This window comes from Strongylocentrotus purpuratus, unplaced genomic scaffold, assembly GCF_000002235.5.
Source record: "Strongylocentrotus purpuratus isolate Spur 01 unplaced genomic scaffold, Spur_5.0 spur5_contig_862, whole genome shotgun sequence".
Lineage (NCBI taxonomy): Eukaryota > Metazoa > Echinodermata > Echinoidea > Camarodonta > Strongylocentrotidae > Strongylocentrotus > Strongylocentrotus purpuratus.
This window is the reverse complement of record NW_022145571.1, coordinates 464,158-479,164: the sequence shown is the minus strand read 5'-3', so window position 1 is coordinate 479,164 and position 15,007 is coordinate 464,158. Positions and strand designations below refer to the sequence as shown.

The 15,007-nt window shown below is 35.5% G+C and overlaps 1 protein-coding gene across 1 annotated transcript in view; it reads right to left on the bottom strand.

Annotated features, from left to right (window-relative positions):
- LOC581326 (collagen alpha-1(XI) chain) overlaps positions 1–15,007 on the bottom strand; it is a 54,612-nt gene that overhangs the window by 17,652 nt on the left and 21,953 nt on the right. The window contains exon 2 of the mRNA XM_003725923.3: positions 10,437–10,601. Within this exon, the coding sequence (XP_003725971.3) occupies positions 10,437–10,601 (165 nt within the window). The remainder of the gene's footprint in view (positions 1–10,436; positions 10,602–15,007) is intronic.

The following is a 15,007-nucleotide window of genomic DNA, read 5'->3' as shown; positions in this document are numbered from 1 at the left end:
TGGTCACGTTTTTGTTTTGTTTTCTTTCTATTTTTGTCTTTTTTATGGAGGGTACGATGCATATGTAGGGATGACAATAAAACTTCACAGTTTATAGTATCATTTTCAGTCTGTCATGGCCTGTCTCAGAAATATGTTTGCGATCTCTTCTTATGTTTATTGAAAACCACTGATCCGAATAGAATGCCGCTTCGAACTTCTAAATGGGATACGGTCTCGTTTCAAAATAAATAGTCGTAACGTTATAAACAATATCATGTTCAGGTTTGTTTTTTCATCTTACTCTAACATTTTTTATATAGGAATGTGAGGCTTTTGATGGCGGCTGAGGAAAGAAACGCTGAAAGTGGGAGCAACAATCACTTATGCCATTAAAAATATACTATTTTGATTCCGTGTTTAAAATGATATATTAAAATTCACTATGAAATCCATAAATAACGAAAGAGAAGAATAGAATCCCACTCTTTTTTCGTACCATTGCATTCAACCGCTATTACTTATTTGTTTATTTCCTTAGAACTGTAACACCTTATCACCACAGAAAAATGTATATTCAGTGTGACGGTTTTTCCTTTTTGAAAAAACAAACAAACAACAAACAGCAAATGGGATGGATTTTGATGACAGTTAGAAGTATTTGATCGGTATATAAACACAGACTTCAATAAATATAATTTAATCTATATCGATGGCTATCATTCTTCAATAGTTCGAATGACAAGACTTGTCCCATGAGTGTCTTTTCGCGTCAAGTAAAGCAGGTGACAAGAACGTGTGGTATCATCAGCGGCATCAATCTAAGATATCTCGGTGTCATCTCCGTGTCATAAATTCCCACTGGTTTGGAAGTCGTTACAATTACCGCGTAAGTTATGATCAACTTGAAGGTCTTCAAACACGCGTCTAGCTGTAAATCATCGCCTTCATTTTTACCAGCTGTGGTGTATCTCTGAGCATTACTTCTTGTTATAAAGGCCATGTAAATGAATGCCAAAGGTCACGATAACAAGGAAATAAAATGTGACCCCGCCTGTATATGCTTTTTAATATGAACAACTTCAAAGAGACAGCATCTTGAGCTCCAGATGTACGTACAGATAATGGCCACAAACTGTGATTTTGTTTGATGTTTTCACATCGATATGAAACAGACAAACAAACATAATTAGGTTTAAAGAAAATTCCAAGCATTTCATGTTGTTAACCGAAGTATTGAAATAATATGCATAAATCAAACATTTGTCATAGGTGTTGTGTGCGTGTGTGTGTGCGTGTACTATCAGAGTCGTGGTGTGCGTGTGTGTGGGTTTGGATATGGAGAGGAGTGCGTGTGTGTATGGTGGGATGTAAAGAGGATGTGCGTGTGTGTATGATGGGATGTGGAGAGGGTGTGCGTGTGTGTATGATGGGATGTAAAGAGGGTGTGCGTGTGTGGGGTGGGATGTGGAGAAGTTGGATGTGGAGAAGGTGTGCGTGTATGTATGATGGGATGTGGAGAGGGTGTGCGTGTGTGTATGTTGGGATGTACAGAGGGTGTGCGTGTGTGGGGTGGGATGTGGAGAGGGTGTGCGTGTGTGTATGGTGGGATGTGGAGAGGTGTGGGTATGTGTACGGTTGGATATGGAGAGGTGTGCGTGTGTGTATGATGGGATGTTCGTTCGTTCGTTCGTTTATTCATTTCATTTTCATAAAACACACAGCAAAAGCAAATTGACATACAAGTATATATACGTACCAAGGCAGAGAATGTACAGTTTATACGATAAGTTTAAATGAAAAAGGAGAACAAAGGAAAAGCCCATGGTGGCCTTTTTTTTTTAAGTTCCCCTAAATATCATAATTTATATTACTGAGTATATATTAGTTAAAGATATCACAAAAAGCAGCGATAAACACGATATAAAGACAAACAATTACAAGAACTTGTGTGAAATAATGTAAAATTGGAGGGGGTAGAAGGTTTGGAAGATGTGGAGAGGCTGTGCGTGTGTGGGGTGGAATGTGGAGAGGTTGTGCATTTTCAGATGAGTGCGAGCTGCCTAAAGACATACTATAGACAGTACACTCGAGCATCAAGTTATTTCAGTATTAAAACGGCTATTCTTATACAACTTTTTTCGCATCTTACAATTCATAATCATTTAAAGATGATTTAACAATAAGAGCATTTGGACAATTTTTTTTGCGTAAAATGGTGCCACTTGAATGACTTACATTATTAAAGTGCTATTAATATCTTATGATAACTCACCTTGTTTTCATTTCAATCGATATCGAACATACAAAATCAAAGCAGAGGAAACAAAAAAATGTGAATTTCCCTCTGCGTGCTGACCCCCTCTTCTCTCAATCTTTTCAGAATACAAATTCATATCTTCCGTTTATTGCACAGAAGGTCCCCCTGGCTAAATCATCTGTCAGTCATAATTTAGGGTTGAAATCTCTTCAAGACGAGTAGGTGTGAGGAGAAACAGCTTGAGTAATTCACAAATTACCTAAAAGGTGAGGAGGTTGATATTGGGGGTGCTGTGATCTGCTGTGAACATGATACTTCCAATGTTTCGATGACTATGGGGTGTCCGTGTTTAGACAGAAGGCATGCCATTTAAAGGCTCCCGAAAAACTGCGAATTTTCTTTGTTTGGAACAGATAAAGCACGATAAATAATGATATTTTAAAATACATTTTTTTTTTAAATGGCTAAGTTCGCATGCATCCCATCGAATGCATTATATACAGATCTTAATTATTGTAGGAGGCGTACTTCGAATGTTCAAATAGAATTTAATTCAGCGTAAACTAAACATTATACTTTTGATTGAATATTATACCCTTTCAATATAAGTTAACATGTCGACACATCGATTACATGGTAATGATAAAGATAGCCTATTGCCAAAACTACAACATCAAAATTCTCCCAAGGCTATGAAATGTGGATACTACCTTCATTGTACTGACGGTAATAATAATAATAGTGGCTACTTGTATAGCGCACAGGTCCACCTTTCGGTGCTCATGGCGCTTAGAGAAAAGTACATGTAACAGATATCAGAAAGAAAAAACGATAAATCGAAAAACGAAATTCGCAATTCTCCTAGACATAGTAAATTACAATATTGTAATTCAATTTTAATATTGTAATAGTAGTTCAATTTTCTAATTGAAAGTATATTCTATTCATTAGGAGTCTGTTCTATGATGCCTCTGTGCATGCCTGAGACTCGATTATATCAGTCTGTTTCACTATATACACCCCGGTCTTCTGTCTATAAATGTATCAAACAGCTCTACCATGATCAGTCTTCTCGACTCCTTTGGGTTTAAGATATTATGTTAATTTCAAAAATCAATCTCGAAGATCCAAACCAAAGTATTAACGGTATTCCAATTTAGGATAACCATGATACTATATCTACAAAGAATATAATATTTTCTCAATAGACTTCTGTATACACACTATCCTTTTCATTTGAAAAGTAATCTGAAAGGTTGCTGATGATGGGTAGGGTGCAAATCAGGCCTAATTTCCTTTTGTAAGAAGCCTGACATCCCTTGGTGAGTTTGGGCGTGTTAAAATGTGTTCCCTTTCTACTGAGGAAGTACAACACATTTTGGACCCGTTCCCATTATTACTTTCGTGTAACTGACACATTTCATAACTTTAAAAAGATACACTATCACTTGTATTTATATGATGGTATTCCCCTAATTCTCCTTGTAAGTTTCACAAGATCCCCATCCTTTTTTGCCTAATGCAGTAGCGTTCCTTTCTATCACCTCATCTTTCTTACAGAATGATTATGAGTCAGTTTGGAGCATACTATATCAATGAAGATCATGGAGAAGATCGTGTATATATATGAACTAGGTCTTTAATGATCCTCTCACAATGCGTTGAGGGTTCGGCATCCCTCCCGGTAAGATCCAATAACCGCCCAGCTACCGGACTGGCATTATAGCACTACGGGACTGTTATATACCAATAATCACAAAAATACACAACTCATTACTCGTTCACAGCATGCCTCTTCCACGTGCGTTCTTCCATGACAGTTTTTATTTTTAGGATAGCATCAAGCGAATTCACTGACTGCGGAAATAGTTTTTAGTACGCATCAACACATCATTTTTAAAAGATGATTAACATGTTTTATATAGAAAATACCATTCTGAATAATGACTAAAAGAGATCAAATATTAGTGTAGAAAGTGTTTTGTTCTTGAGAACAAGTTAAAAACAAATGATAACATACTATGTTTCTATTCAGGTAGCAAAACACTGATAAATAAACGTTATTTTTAATTACAATAATCGAGTTTTCCCAGATACAGTTTTCTCAACTACTATTCAGACCCTTTTTGTAGCACCTACCATTTACGCAAAGTAAAAAAAGAAAGAGAAAGAGATACAAATACGTATATTATGATCGTAAGGATTTTAATACCTTACTTTTCCCAGCTTTTCCTTAAGTAAATGGCATACGTCCCACTGTGCATACTGTATAAGACATACCGGAGGTGGATAAATTTCCCCAATTTGATCGGAACTAATGCCTTTCCGCCTGTCACACTTGGTTGGATTCACATAGCTAGCTGGCAATGTTCCTTCGTGGTTGCTCTAATGTCATCCCACCCAGAGTGTTTCTATTCCTTGTGGAGATGAGTGAGAAAGATCAAGTCAATCAAACATTTACGCCCATCATTATTCCTTGCTCGTCATATCCACAGTCTCGAACAGTACTTAAGCCATACACATCTATGCTGTTAACTTCATATATTATCAATGCCGTTCCATTCCAAAGGCCTTATAGTACAAGATTCAAATAACAACAGATGAACAATAACATGAATTAAATAAGATGAACATTAAAGCTGCTTGCGGGTGTGGGTGTGCTACAAAACAATATTCTGTTTACAGTAGGCTTGCGGGTGCAACTGAACTTATAACATGAAGAAATATTGACTTTAAAAAAATATTTAATGTTCAGTTTCGTATATTTTCTGTTTATATACAAATGAAATATTGTATCAAACCATATTATGTTCATGAAAATGTATGATCACCAAAAAATGCAGAAACCAATAAATCAAATCAGTTATACTATAACCGGTTTCTTCATTGGGATCCGACTTAACTTGATTATCTTCACTGAACTTGTATGTCAAGCACTTTTATTACAAAAAGAGACTCTTTCGCCATTATCGGTATCAAACGGATTGGCCTACACAAACCGATATGTGGTCAATACAAATTTCATTTCAAACTAGACGCAAACAAATCTCTTAATAGGTTTGACATTAATCTAAATAATCATTTACAATAATATATTTGTAATACTTAACTTTGGAAACGGGAATAGGGAAATACTTTGGCCGCAAATGTTTTGACGTCTCCTAGAAAAGAATTGGCAGGATAGGGTCAGCTTCGGCCTGGTTCCAAAAAATAGCGAATGGTTATTCAAATTTCCCAGCATTATTGACAAAATTAAAAGTATTAAACAATTCTTTTCTTGCTAATCAATCCCCGAGGGTCGGAAATGTGAAGATTTATGACTGTCTCCTACGATTGACTTTCGATAATTATCTACTGTCTTTGTGAAGTGGCTACCTCAGACGGACGGACGAGCCAAAAAAACAATGCGAATCTATGTCAGTTCAAATCCCATCAGGAGGTCAGTTAGCCTGGTCAGAGGGACTTCGTAGATAATGGATAATGGGGTGGGGGTCGGAATTGAGTGTATTTCGACAAGGAGAGAGGGAGCTAGAGCAGGAGAGATATGGTTTAACGTTATAGTGATAGATGAAACCTTTGCACAGAGAAGGGAAGATAACAAAATCTATCAAAGAGGTTAAAAGAAACATACTAGGCGGCTTAACATGTCTAATTATGTAGATATTTATGTTGGTTATTCGTTAGGCCTACACAAAACCAAGTATTTAAAGATTTATCAATTTAAAATCAATGAATACCGGAGAGGAAATATTATTACATGTTCACATTTATATATATCTTTATATTTTATATTTTTACTATGAACGAATTTTGAATTTATATCTTGTAATATCTGATTTCACGTGTATTTATTGTAATGTAATTTTTTTTTATCAATTTGTAAAAGTCACACAATTCAGCCTTCGGGCTGCGAGATGATTTTTAATAAAACAAACCATTTATATATATCGAAGAGCAGTTGAAGAAGTTGAAAACTGTTTCTTGATACGATTTATCTAGAATAACGATGTACAAACCATGATAAATTATCAGGTTCATGGTTGAGTTAGATATACTCTACATTACTCAATCATATTTTAATGAGTTCCGAGTGTTACGTTACATCAAACAAGGTTCCATTTGTCATATATTCAAGGAAATAGTTGAAAATATTCGCAAGACGTGGAGAAGTTAATTGCCCTATATATATATTCTTGTTCTGTTCACAGAGATAGTTGAAGATATTTGCAAAAGGTTGGGAGAGTGATTGCCCTAATTTTGGAAATGGGATGGGTTGGGAGGAGAGGTGAGGTGAGGGTAAAAGGTTAGTGGAAGCTGAAAGACGTCAAGAAGCTCTTAACGGTTGTCTGCGGGAAGAAAGATAATGAAGACTGTCTCTTGACAGAAAAATATAGGCTAGGATCCAGGACAACCCAGTTTTTACTCTTTATGAAAAATGGTTACATTAAAAAAAACACGTTCGGATTCCTCTTAATTAAACTTAGAATATAGCCTAGATGAGGGATTATAGACAGTGAGAGCCATAGGAAAACTCCCAAATAGCTCTATGAACAAACAAGTCATTTGCTGGTAGGTTATAGTTAATTTAAAGTTTTACAACAAATACAGATAGGGGTATTGAGCATGGAGTATAAGCTAGCAAAGCGTATGCGGTGGGGGTTCTTGGTGATTTGAAATCAGACCAAATCGCGAAAAACTGAACGCGACTTCCCGCTAATTTGGTGAAATGTAAACAAACCGTGTCCACTTTGGACGCTCAGTGAGAGATGTCTCTGAACAAAGATAGAGGTCACTCGAGGACACTCAACATCATCCAATCAGAGAGCCGTGAAGAGAACCCCTGATCCAATCAGAAAGTTCATTGTATGACAAGATATTACATGCTCCATTTATATCTTAGCAACACACTTACTTTCCGCGTTGTGTGAAAGTACTTCCAAAGACAACCTAGACTTTGTTTTAAATCATTATATTTTGCATGATGGAAATACCAGTCTATGAAGATTAGAGCGCACACTACTCATAAAGCTTCTTGATCATTTTGCTCAGTTTCTACCTTGAACAATCGACCGAACATGAAAGACATAAGATCAATAGAAAACATCACTGTTTTACTTCTACTTCTCCCTTTATCATGTTGATCCATATTTGGGCTTCCAGCAATTATGATGAAACAGAAATAAATTGTAACAAAACATGGAACACCTCACGTCTCTAGACCTGATATGAAATCTGACAGGTCCACCCTTACCTACCGAGATTGTTTTGACCCTAAATTAACTACCACTTTGTAAAACCAAATGGTAAAATAAAACCTTTAAACGAGAATAAGAGAACAAAACATGAAATAAAACACAGCTGTAAATACTCCAACATATCGGAATATATTTTTTCATGCTGTGTATGATGTTTTTCAGTAACACTTTATAATTATTCAGGCGTTACAAGATTAAAGGCTGCTTTAGCCTTTACGATGATGGTGATAACACCAAGACGCAATCCCCAACCGATGTGGTTAACTATTCTGACTTTCTATGTTTTATTTTCATTACTTTTGTTATACAAGTACATGTGTATTAATTGATGTACTTTTAATGATCAGTGCAGTATTATTAAAGCAAAAAGTGAATAAAAATATGGTAAAGCTGTGATTGCTTGCGCTTCCTACATTAATATAATATAATGGTAGGCAGCATTTATTCTCTATTTCTCCTATAGTATCACCGTGGGGTAACTGTGTGTGAGCAGCTGTTCTCATTCAAATTCTATAAAGCATAATTCATTGTTTTTGAAAGAAATGATTGACAGGTATTCAAAAGCACTTCATCAATCCTCTCACTATCATAACAAGACTCTCACACTCGCTAAGCATCTATCATTCAATTTCCCAAACCATTAAAACAATAATGGTAATAATCACTTTAACCGCTCATCGCTTCAATATATATATATTTGGATCTTGGCATCGAGCCAAATATTGTGAGTTCACCATCTCAAAATGTTATTTATTCCTCCCCACCTTAAAGGATTATTAAGGCATATACTAAATCATCCTAAATTTCATCGGCTTGATGCTGGATTGCTAACAAACTTTTGAAAAAGTAAAAACAAAAACTATCTCTCCAAATATGAAGGCCCTATAGCTATTCTTCATTTAAATGTCTCACCCAAAATTTAAAATTCGATTTGTCATACCCCGAATAAGCAAAGTTCTTTCACCTGCTCAAGCCCTTTAAAGAGAGGCTAATACAAGCCGGTACCACCTGCGTGTTATTTTGATTTGTCTTAATGTAGTGACATGCGGAGAGGAGGAGAGCCGAGCGAGCGCGCATTACCGCGCTCGCTACTGATGTTGACATTTCGCTGCGTCTTACATCGCTTTACTAAGTAGGTTCCTTCCGATGTATTCATTGCACGGAAGGATGAATCAGTCGGGGCGTCAGCGAAACGTCTGAGTAGTGTCAAACTATGGCCATCTATGTTATGACAGCACAATAAAAGCAAAGTTGTTCAAAACAGATTTTGGTCAATGACTTTGAAAAATAGAAAATACACGAACCTGCGCACCAAAAATGGGTCATAAGGTTATACAATATATTAAATTTGACACCTCTTATAATCTGTAATTTGTAATCTGTATTTTTCAGATATTTGTGATTATAAAGTTTTAACTTTGATCTGAAAGTTTGAGAGATCTTTTTATAATTTTTATACAATATCCCTTTTCACTTTCAAGGATAATTAGTTACCAGGGTTACGGAAATTATTTTCAAAAATTTGCTTTAAAAAAAAAAAATCGCATATGATGCACACAATTTTCCGTTCGCTGTTTATCAAGTTCAATTCAAGTTCAATTTATTTCTCCACAAATGCAAAAAATAGGGAGCTACATAAAATATAATACATACATACAATACAATAACAGAACATGTACATCATTTTAAAACGACTCCAGTTGGAGCAATGTATGTTTTAAAAAGAAAAAATAGCAAATGTGGTAGGTCAAAGGGGTAGTAAAAAATCAAAAATAATTTGTTGAGGACTACCCCCAATAATAAAAAAAAATTATACAATTAAAACTTAAAAGTAAATATAAGGTAGAATGATGAGGTGGTACCAATAACGAGAAGGAAGAGGGAGAAAAATATCAAAGACAGGGGAGGGGGAGTAGGCCAGTAGGCCAGTAGGCTTTCTAGAGGGCTTTTTGGTGTTTTTTTGCAAGGCACATGAACAAAAAACATGCAACAAAACACCTATTCCCCCAGCCCCCAGAATTCTACGTATAGAACCGCTCCTGTGTTATACATTAATTAGTTTCACATGACAACAGCACTTTCATTATTACAGTCCAAGGCCATTGTGACTTTTGTGAGACTGATTTTCATATCACAAACTAGGTCGGCCCATCCTTTGAATCAATGGCGTTCAACTTTGAACGTTTCCCTGAATTTGTTATTAGGCTAAAACTTTGTTCAAATTGACATTGGTGATAATGTTAGAAGTAGGACAATCTTGTTATTCTATTTCAAAGCCCACTTTCACCGAAGCATACTTTTTGTTTTGGTGGGTGACGTGGGTCACATTTACTTTCTGCCTTTCTATCCTTATATCTTCTGTCTCTCTCGCTGTCTTTCGATCCCTCGGTCTACATTTTCATCTCTTTTCGTAGTCGGTCTATAAAACCCTTTCACCTAATATATGTCAACATTTATCAGGTTAGATATCTAAAAGAAAAATATTATCTTTCAAAAAAATTATAATAAAGAAGGTATATCACAGACTTGCCGGCTAAAAAGCAAATTCGTCAGAAATCAGGAAAAAATATTTAGAAAATAAAGAATATGTAGACAGGATATTTTCCTAACTTAAACAAAGTAGAAACAAACACAGAAACAAACAAGCAAACCAAAATAAACAAATACGAAATATATATGATACAAACAAGACAAAAAGCAAAAGATGCAAAAAATGGACCTCAAATATATATATATATATATATATGAAAACAGAAAGTGATTTCATATTCCGTATAAATCGAATTCTTAACAAATTATCCATGGTTAATATAACAACGTTCATGAATCAACGGTGAATAAATGAGAATACCCATTACCCCTTTGAAAAACAGCTTATAGCTGACAAGGGCAATCCATCCCATTTGTGGAGAATAAATAAATAAAATTAAAAAAATACTTACCGATAAGCTGATTTGGTACAATCTTTATGCTGTAATTGACCGTATAGAGTACGAAGCTGATAGTTACACCATGGTGCTACTGTGCGTTGTATATACATTTCTGTGCCATTGCGAACATTACATGTGATTTGTTTCGTTCTCTTAAATTCACACCAATTTCCAGTCCTGTTAAAAAGATAAAGATTTGGAAACAATCGGTTACATTTCAGTTGGTAACAACTTATAACCAACAAAGAAAATACATAATTCCCAACAAACCCATACGTAGAAACAGAGATGAATGTAGATATGAAGAAAAGGGCAGTTTCCAAAAGAAATTCAGTTATTTCAGCTTTTCATAAAATGGTGTCAATTAATTTATTACTAAATCAGTTAAATATTTACAGGGCAAATGCTAGAAAGACATGAGGAATGATTAATGTTGGAATAAACATGTATGTATAGCTTCAAGGTTGGGATGATTCCTTCAAAAAAAAAATTCTAAGAAATTACTTAACATTTTAAGTTCAAGTTTATAGATCTGCTCGGATTTTCGTCTCTTCAATTTGACACAGATTTCTTTTATTTTCCGTATTATATAAACGTCCGTTTAAAATAAAAAATGATTGGATTATTGTCAAGCTATCTTCAGACTCGTATAATGATATCTGTTTTCGCTGAACAGTTGCACCACATCCTTGGCTTCAATGAAAAGAATGCAATGGAAGGGGGAAGCGAGCAAGTGATATTGATCCTTGTTTCCGATTTTGATCCTGACATGTCCACCATTGAACACGTGTAGCACGGTAGCATCTCAATCAACATCAAACACCTTGCATCCTATATACTAGAAATAGGATGAAGAGGAAGAGAAGGAGGACGCGTCTCGAGACTCTAAAGTTCATCAATCAAGGTTAAAGCCCATGTTTTCAGCATTGGATCAGAAATCACTACAACGGGATTTTGAGTTTTATTTCAGGCACCAATTTGAGAGCAATATAAAGCATTCATCATAAGTGACATAAGTAAGATAGGATTTCATGAACATAATATTGATTTATTAAAATACAAAGAGATTATAACAAAAGCGTAATTTCAATCGAATTTTGTTATTATCAATTTGACTTAATTGCTAAATTTCAATTTTAATAACAATAATCCTCACTCTCCCGATCACACGCCCAATTTCATCTGCTATACAAGGAGAACACGAGCTGACCCCCCCCCCCCCCCCCCCCCACGTTGTGATTTGAAGCCCTTGTGATGCCATTGACTCTTGACACACCTGTTGTGATGTGACAGCTAAGCTTGGCCTTCATACCGTCCCAACATGCCTCCCCCAAGCCGGAAGTCATTATTTCAGGCGACAAGGATCATGACCTCCCTTTCTACATCGTCTCAGGTATCCTATCAGGGACACCATGTTTTTAAAGGTACATCTAAACATTATTATTTATTTAATTTTTTCTATCTTTATTTCTTTCTCATATTTATAACTTATATTTGGTGGTCTATCATGAGGCCCTGTTTGGTAAGAATAAAACAAATAAAACAAATAACAGCAGCAAAAACAGCATAGATAAATACACAAGCATATAAATAGGTATAATACAAATCCTCTTTCCCGTGGCGAGCGTCATTTGATTGCGCTATTATATGCGCTAATAAAGTCTGCTAAGGGAATGACCTCATACGCCAGTAATGCCTAACAGTGGGCGCAGTGGTCATTTTGCAATCATTTTTTGACGATCTTACGCTCAAATAGTCCGTCAAAATTCAACATATCATTCTTTATCTGACGTCGGACTGTGGCAGCGGCTGGCGCAGTCTTTGACACGTCACGTGAGAATGGCATCTTTCCAGACGTGAATGTACAGACTGTGTTAACATTGCGTTGATTTACTGGCCTATTTGTTTTAATGCAAAATGATGTAAATAATGTAATTAACGCCACGTGTGCAACGAGTACGTCAGACAACCGTCAACTGTGATGCATTCCAATCAAAACCTGCAAACCGTTCAGTCTAAGTTGGTAATTTTTCGATTATGTCAAAAATAACCGACAGTAGTAGTCCTAAACACCAACATATTCTTAAATGTGTAGTTCCTTATAATGTTGCAAACAATTGGTAGAATTGCAGTAAACTCATGGTAAATCCATGTCAACGTTTTGATAAAGTCTAAAAGTACAATAATGTGAAATCCATTTAACTTGGAGGCATGTTCAGATACAATTCAATTCACAAATTCTTGTTTGAAAGAATTAACACATTTTTCTGAGCCTAAAAATATCAGCAAAAGGCAAAGTAAAAGTGGAAAGTAAGCCTAATGGTTTTGAAACCAATAACGATGTCATCTTTGTAAAAAAAAATATGAACACTGTCTGGAAGCCTAGATATTGTATTCAGGGAACATAAACCTCAAGCGAAAAGCCTGATGCGTATACGTCGATTTGCCACTTATACCTGGCGATATCAGTTAAATTATCCCAAGTTTATTCAAGGTACTCATACTTATAACATGTTTAATATAACAAAATTTCCCAAATTGTGTCATCCCACATCTGGGCCACGATGTGGTCTCATTCTCCCTCTCACCAAACACCACATGATAGCACGCTCAAATGTAATAGGCACTATATCACAGCGACACCAGTTGAGATAATAGACACATTCAGGTTTTCACTGCATCGCAATTACATTACACGCCTTTTAAATAGATGAAATAGCAGACAAAAGGAAACAAAAGAAAAAGAGAAGATCATAAAAAACAGAAAAGAAAAGAAAAAGGATTCACCCTAGATGAAATAGCAGACAGAAAGAAAAAAGAAAAAGAGAAGATGATAAAAAACATAAAAGAAAAGAACAGGATTTTTGTTTTAAATACAGCTTAATCGAAAATGAATGTCAGTTATAAGTTCAATAGTATTAATGACCGTCCAAGAATTTAAATTGATGCACATAATATGATATTGCAGCCATTAGCAAACTGATTAAGCGTAATAATGTATGATTACATCTGTAAGAGGGCTTGCGTTAAAATATTGAATGAAATTTTGGTTGTAGGTTGCCATGGTAAATTTAAGGGCTACAACGTGACAGCCTTAACGAGTAAACTAGTGTTAAAGGTCAGCCAAGCGAAATATTTACAGACTTTCTGCTTATACGATCGAAGTGTAAAACATGGTAATAGATACAAACCAGACCTCATAATAATTAATATGCTAATATTTTTATTTGCACCATCGTTTACTTCTAATCATTAATTCGACATGTTTAAACTAATTGCTCTTATGAGATACCATCGCATCTGAATCCAACTTGAACCAGATCGAAAAGACCGGAGAAAAATCAACCTAAGGCGAATTCAACAGCCTTCATCCATCACCTTTCAAAACGTGCGAACATCACAATGCTGTAACTTGTAATGCTACGAGTTATACGACAGGGAATTGAAATTGCCTTTCAGTGGATTTCCCGAAAGTTTTCAAGATCGTCTTCAAGTTAGTTTTTCTAAAATGGAGGAATTCTTTTAATAAAGTTACGTGTACTTTTGGAGAACCTTTAATGGGGAGTGAGCAGTGATCTTAACGTGTTATACACAGTCATGTACATCCATTTGACATGTTTGAAAATACAAAAGAAACTTTAAATAAAGCATCCCTCTAAAGACAATCTAAACATGAGGAATATATAAAGAATAATATGAATATTTAAAGAATAACTGCAGCATCAATGTCACAATGAGTGACCATCTCACACATACATGACTCTCACATTACTTGCACATCTTTTACTACATAATCTGGATGACCTAAATCGAGAAACTACTATTCGGGAGTAGAACCACTTACTTGTCGAGTTTTCATCGTTTCCCAATGCATGTTTTTACTTTCGTGTTGGCCTTTTGTCTGCTCTGTTGTTGCTAGGGGTAACCTTTAGACACCAACCTGTCGCTGCAAGGAGAAATCCCTAAAACGACAACCACAACTCTCCAAATCACCAAATATTATCGCTGACCGCCTCCTGTTTCTGCCTCGAGCATAACAAGTCCGTCACCGGAGTAAACTTGTTTTTGTTTATTTACCTTATAGTGTTTCGAGTTCCAACCTCTAGCTATCTTCAGAAGACGGTAAAATGTTAATACACCGCAGGGCTAAGTACACAATCTGCTCCTGGGCATCTATTAAATCTTTAAAAAACTATTTTTTAATAATTTGTCAAAGCAGGCATTTAGTTCTGTTTGGCTGTTAACCTCAAAGGACACAGTGTGTACTTTTAGAATGACTTATTAACAAGCGCCCAATATAAACTAATTATTCATCCTACATTCCTTCATAACCCTAGGCATTTTGGGGCTGTTAAATTATGTCCAATTATAATCACTTTTATCAGAATTCGCCGGATATATTCCTACGTGAGTACATAAGAATAGGGCAAGAATTTATAATGCCTATATGATAAGAACACGTTCCTTCAATTAAAAGGGTGTCGATTGTGAAGACGACTTGCTGTGCCGATACAATTTCCACTTGGTATATAAAGAATGCATAAGCTATCTGCTACTATATTTCAGACGATAACATAGAAAAT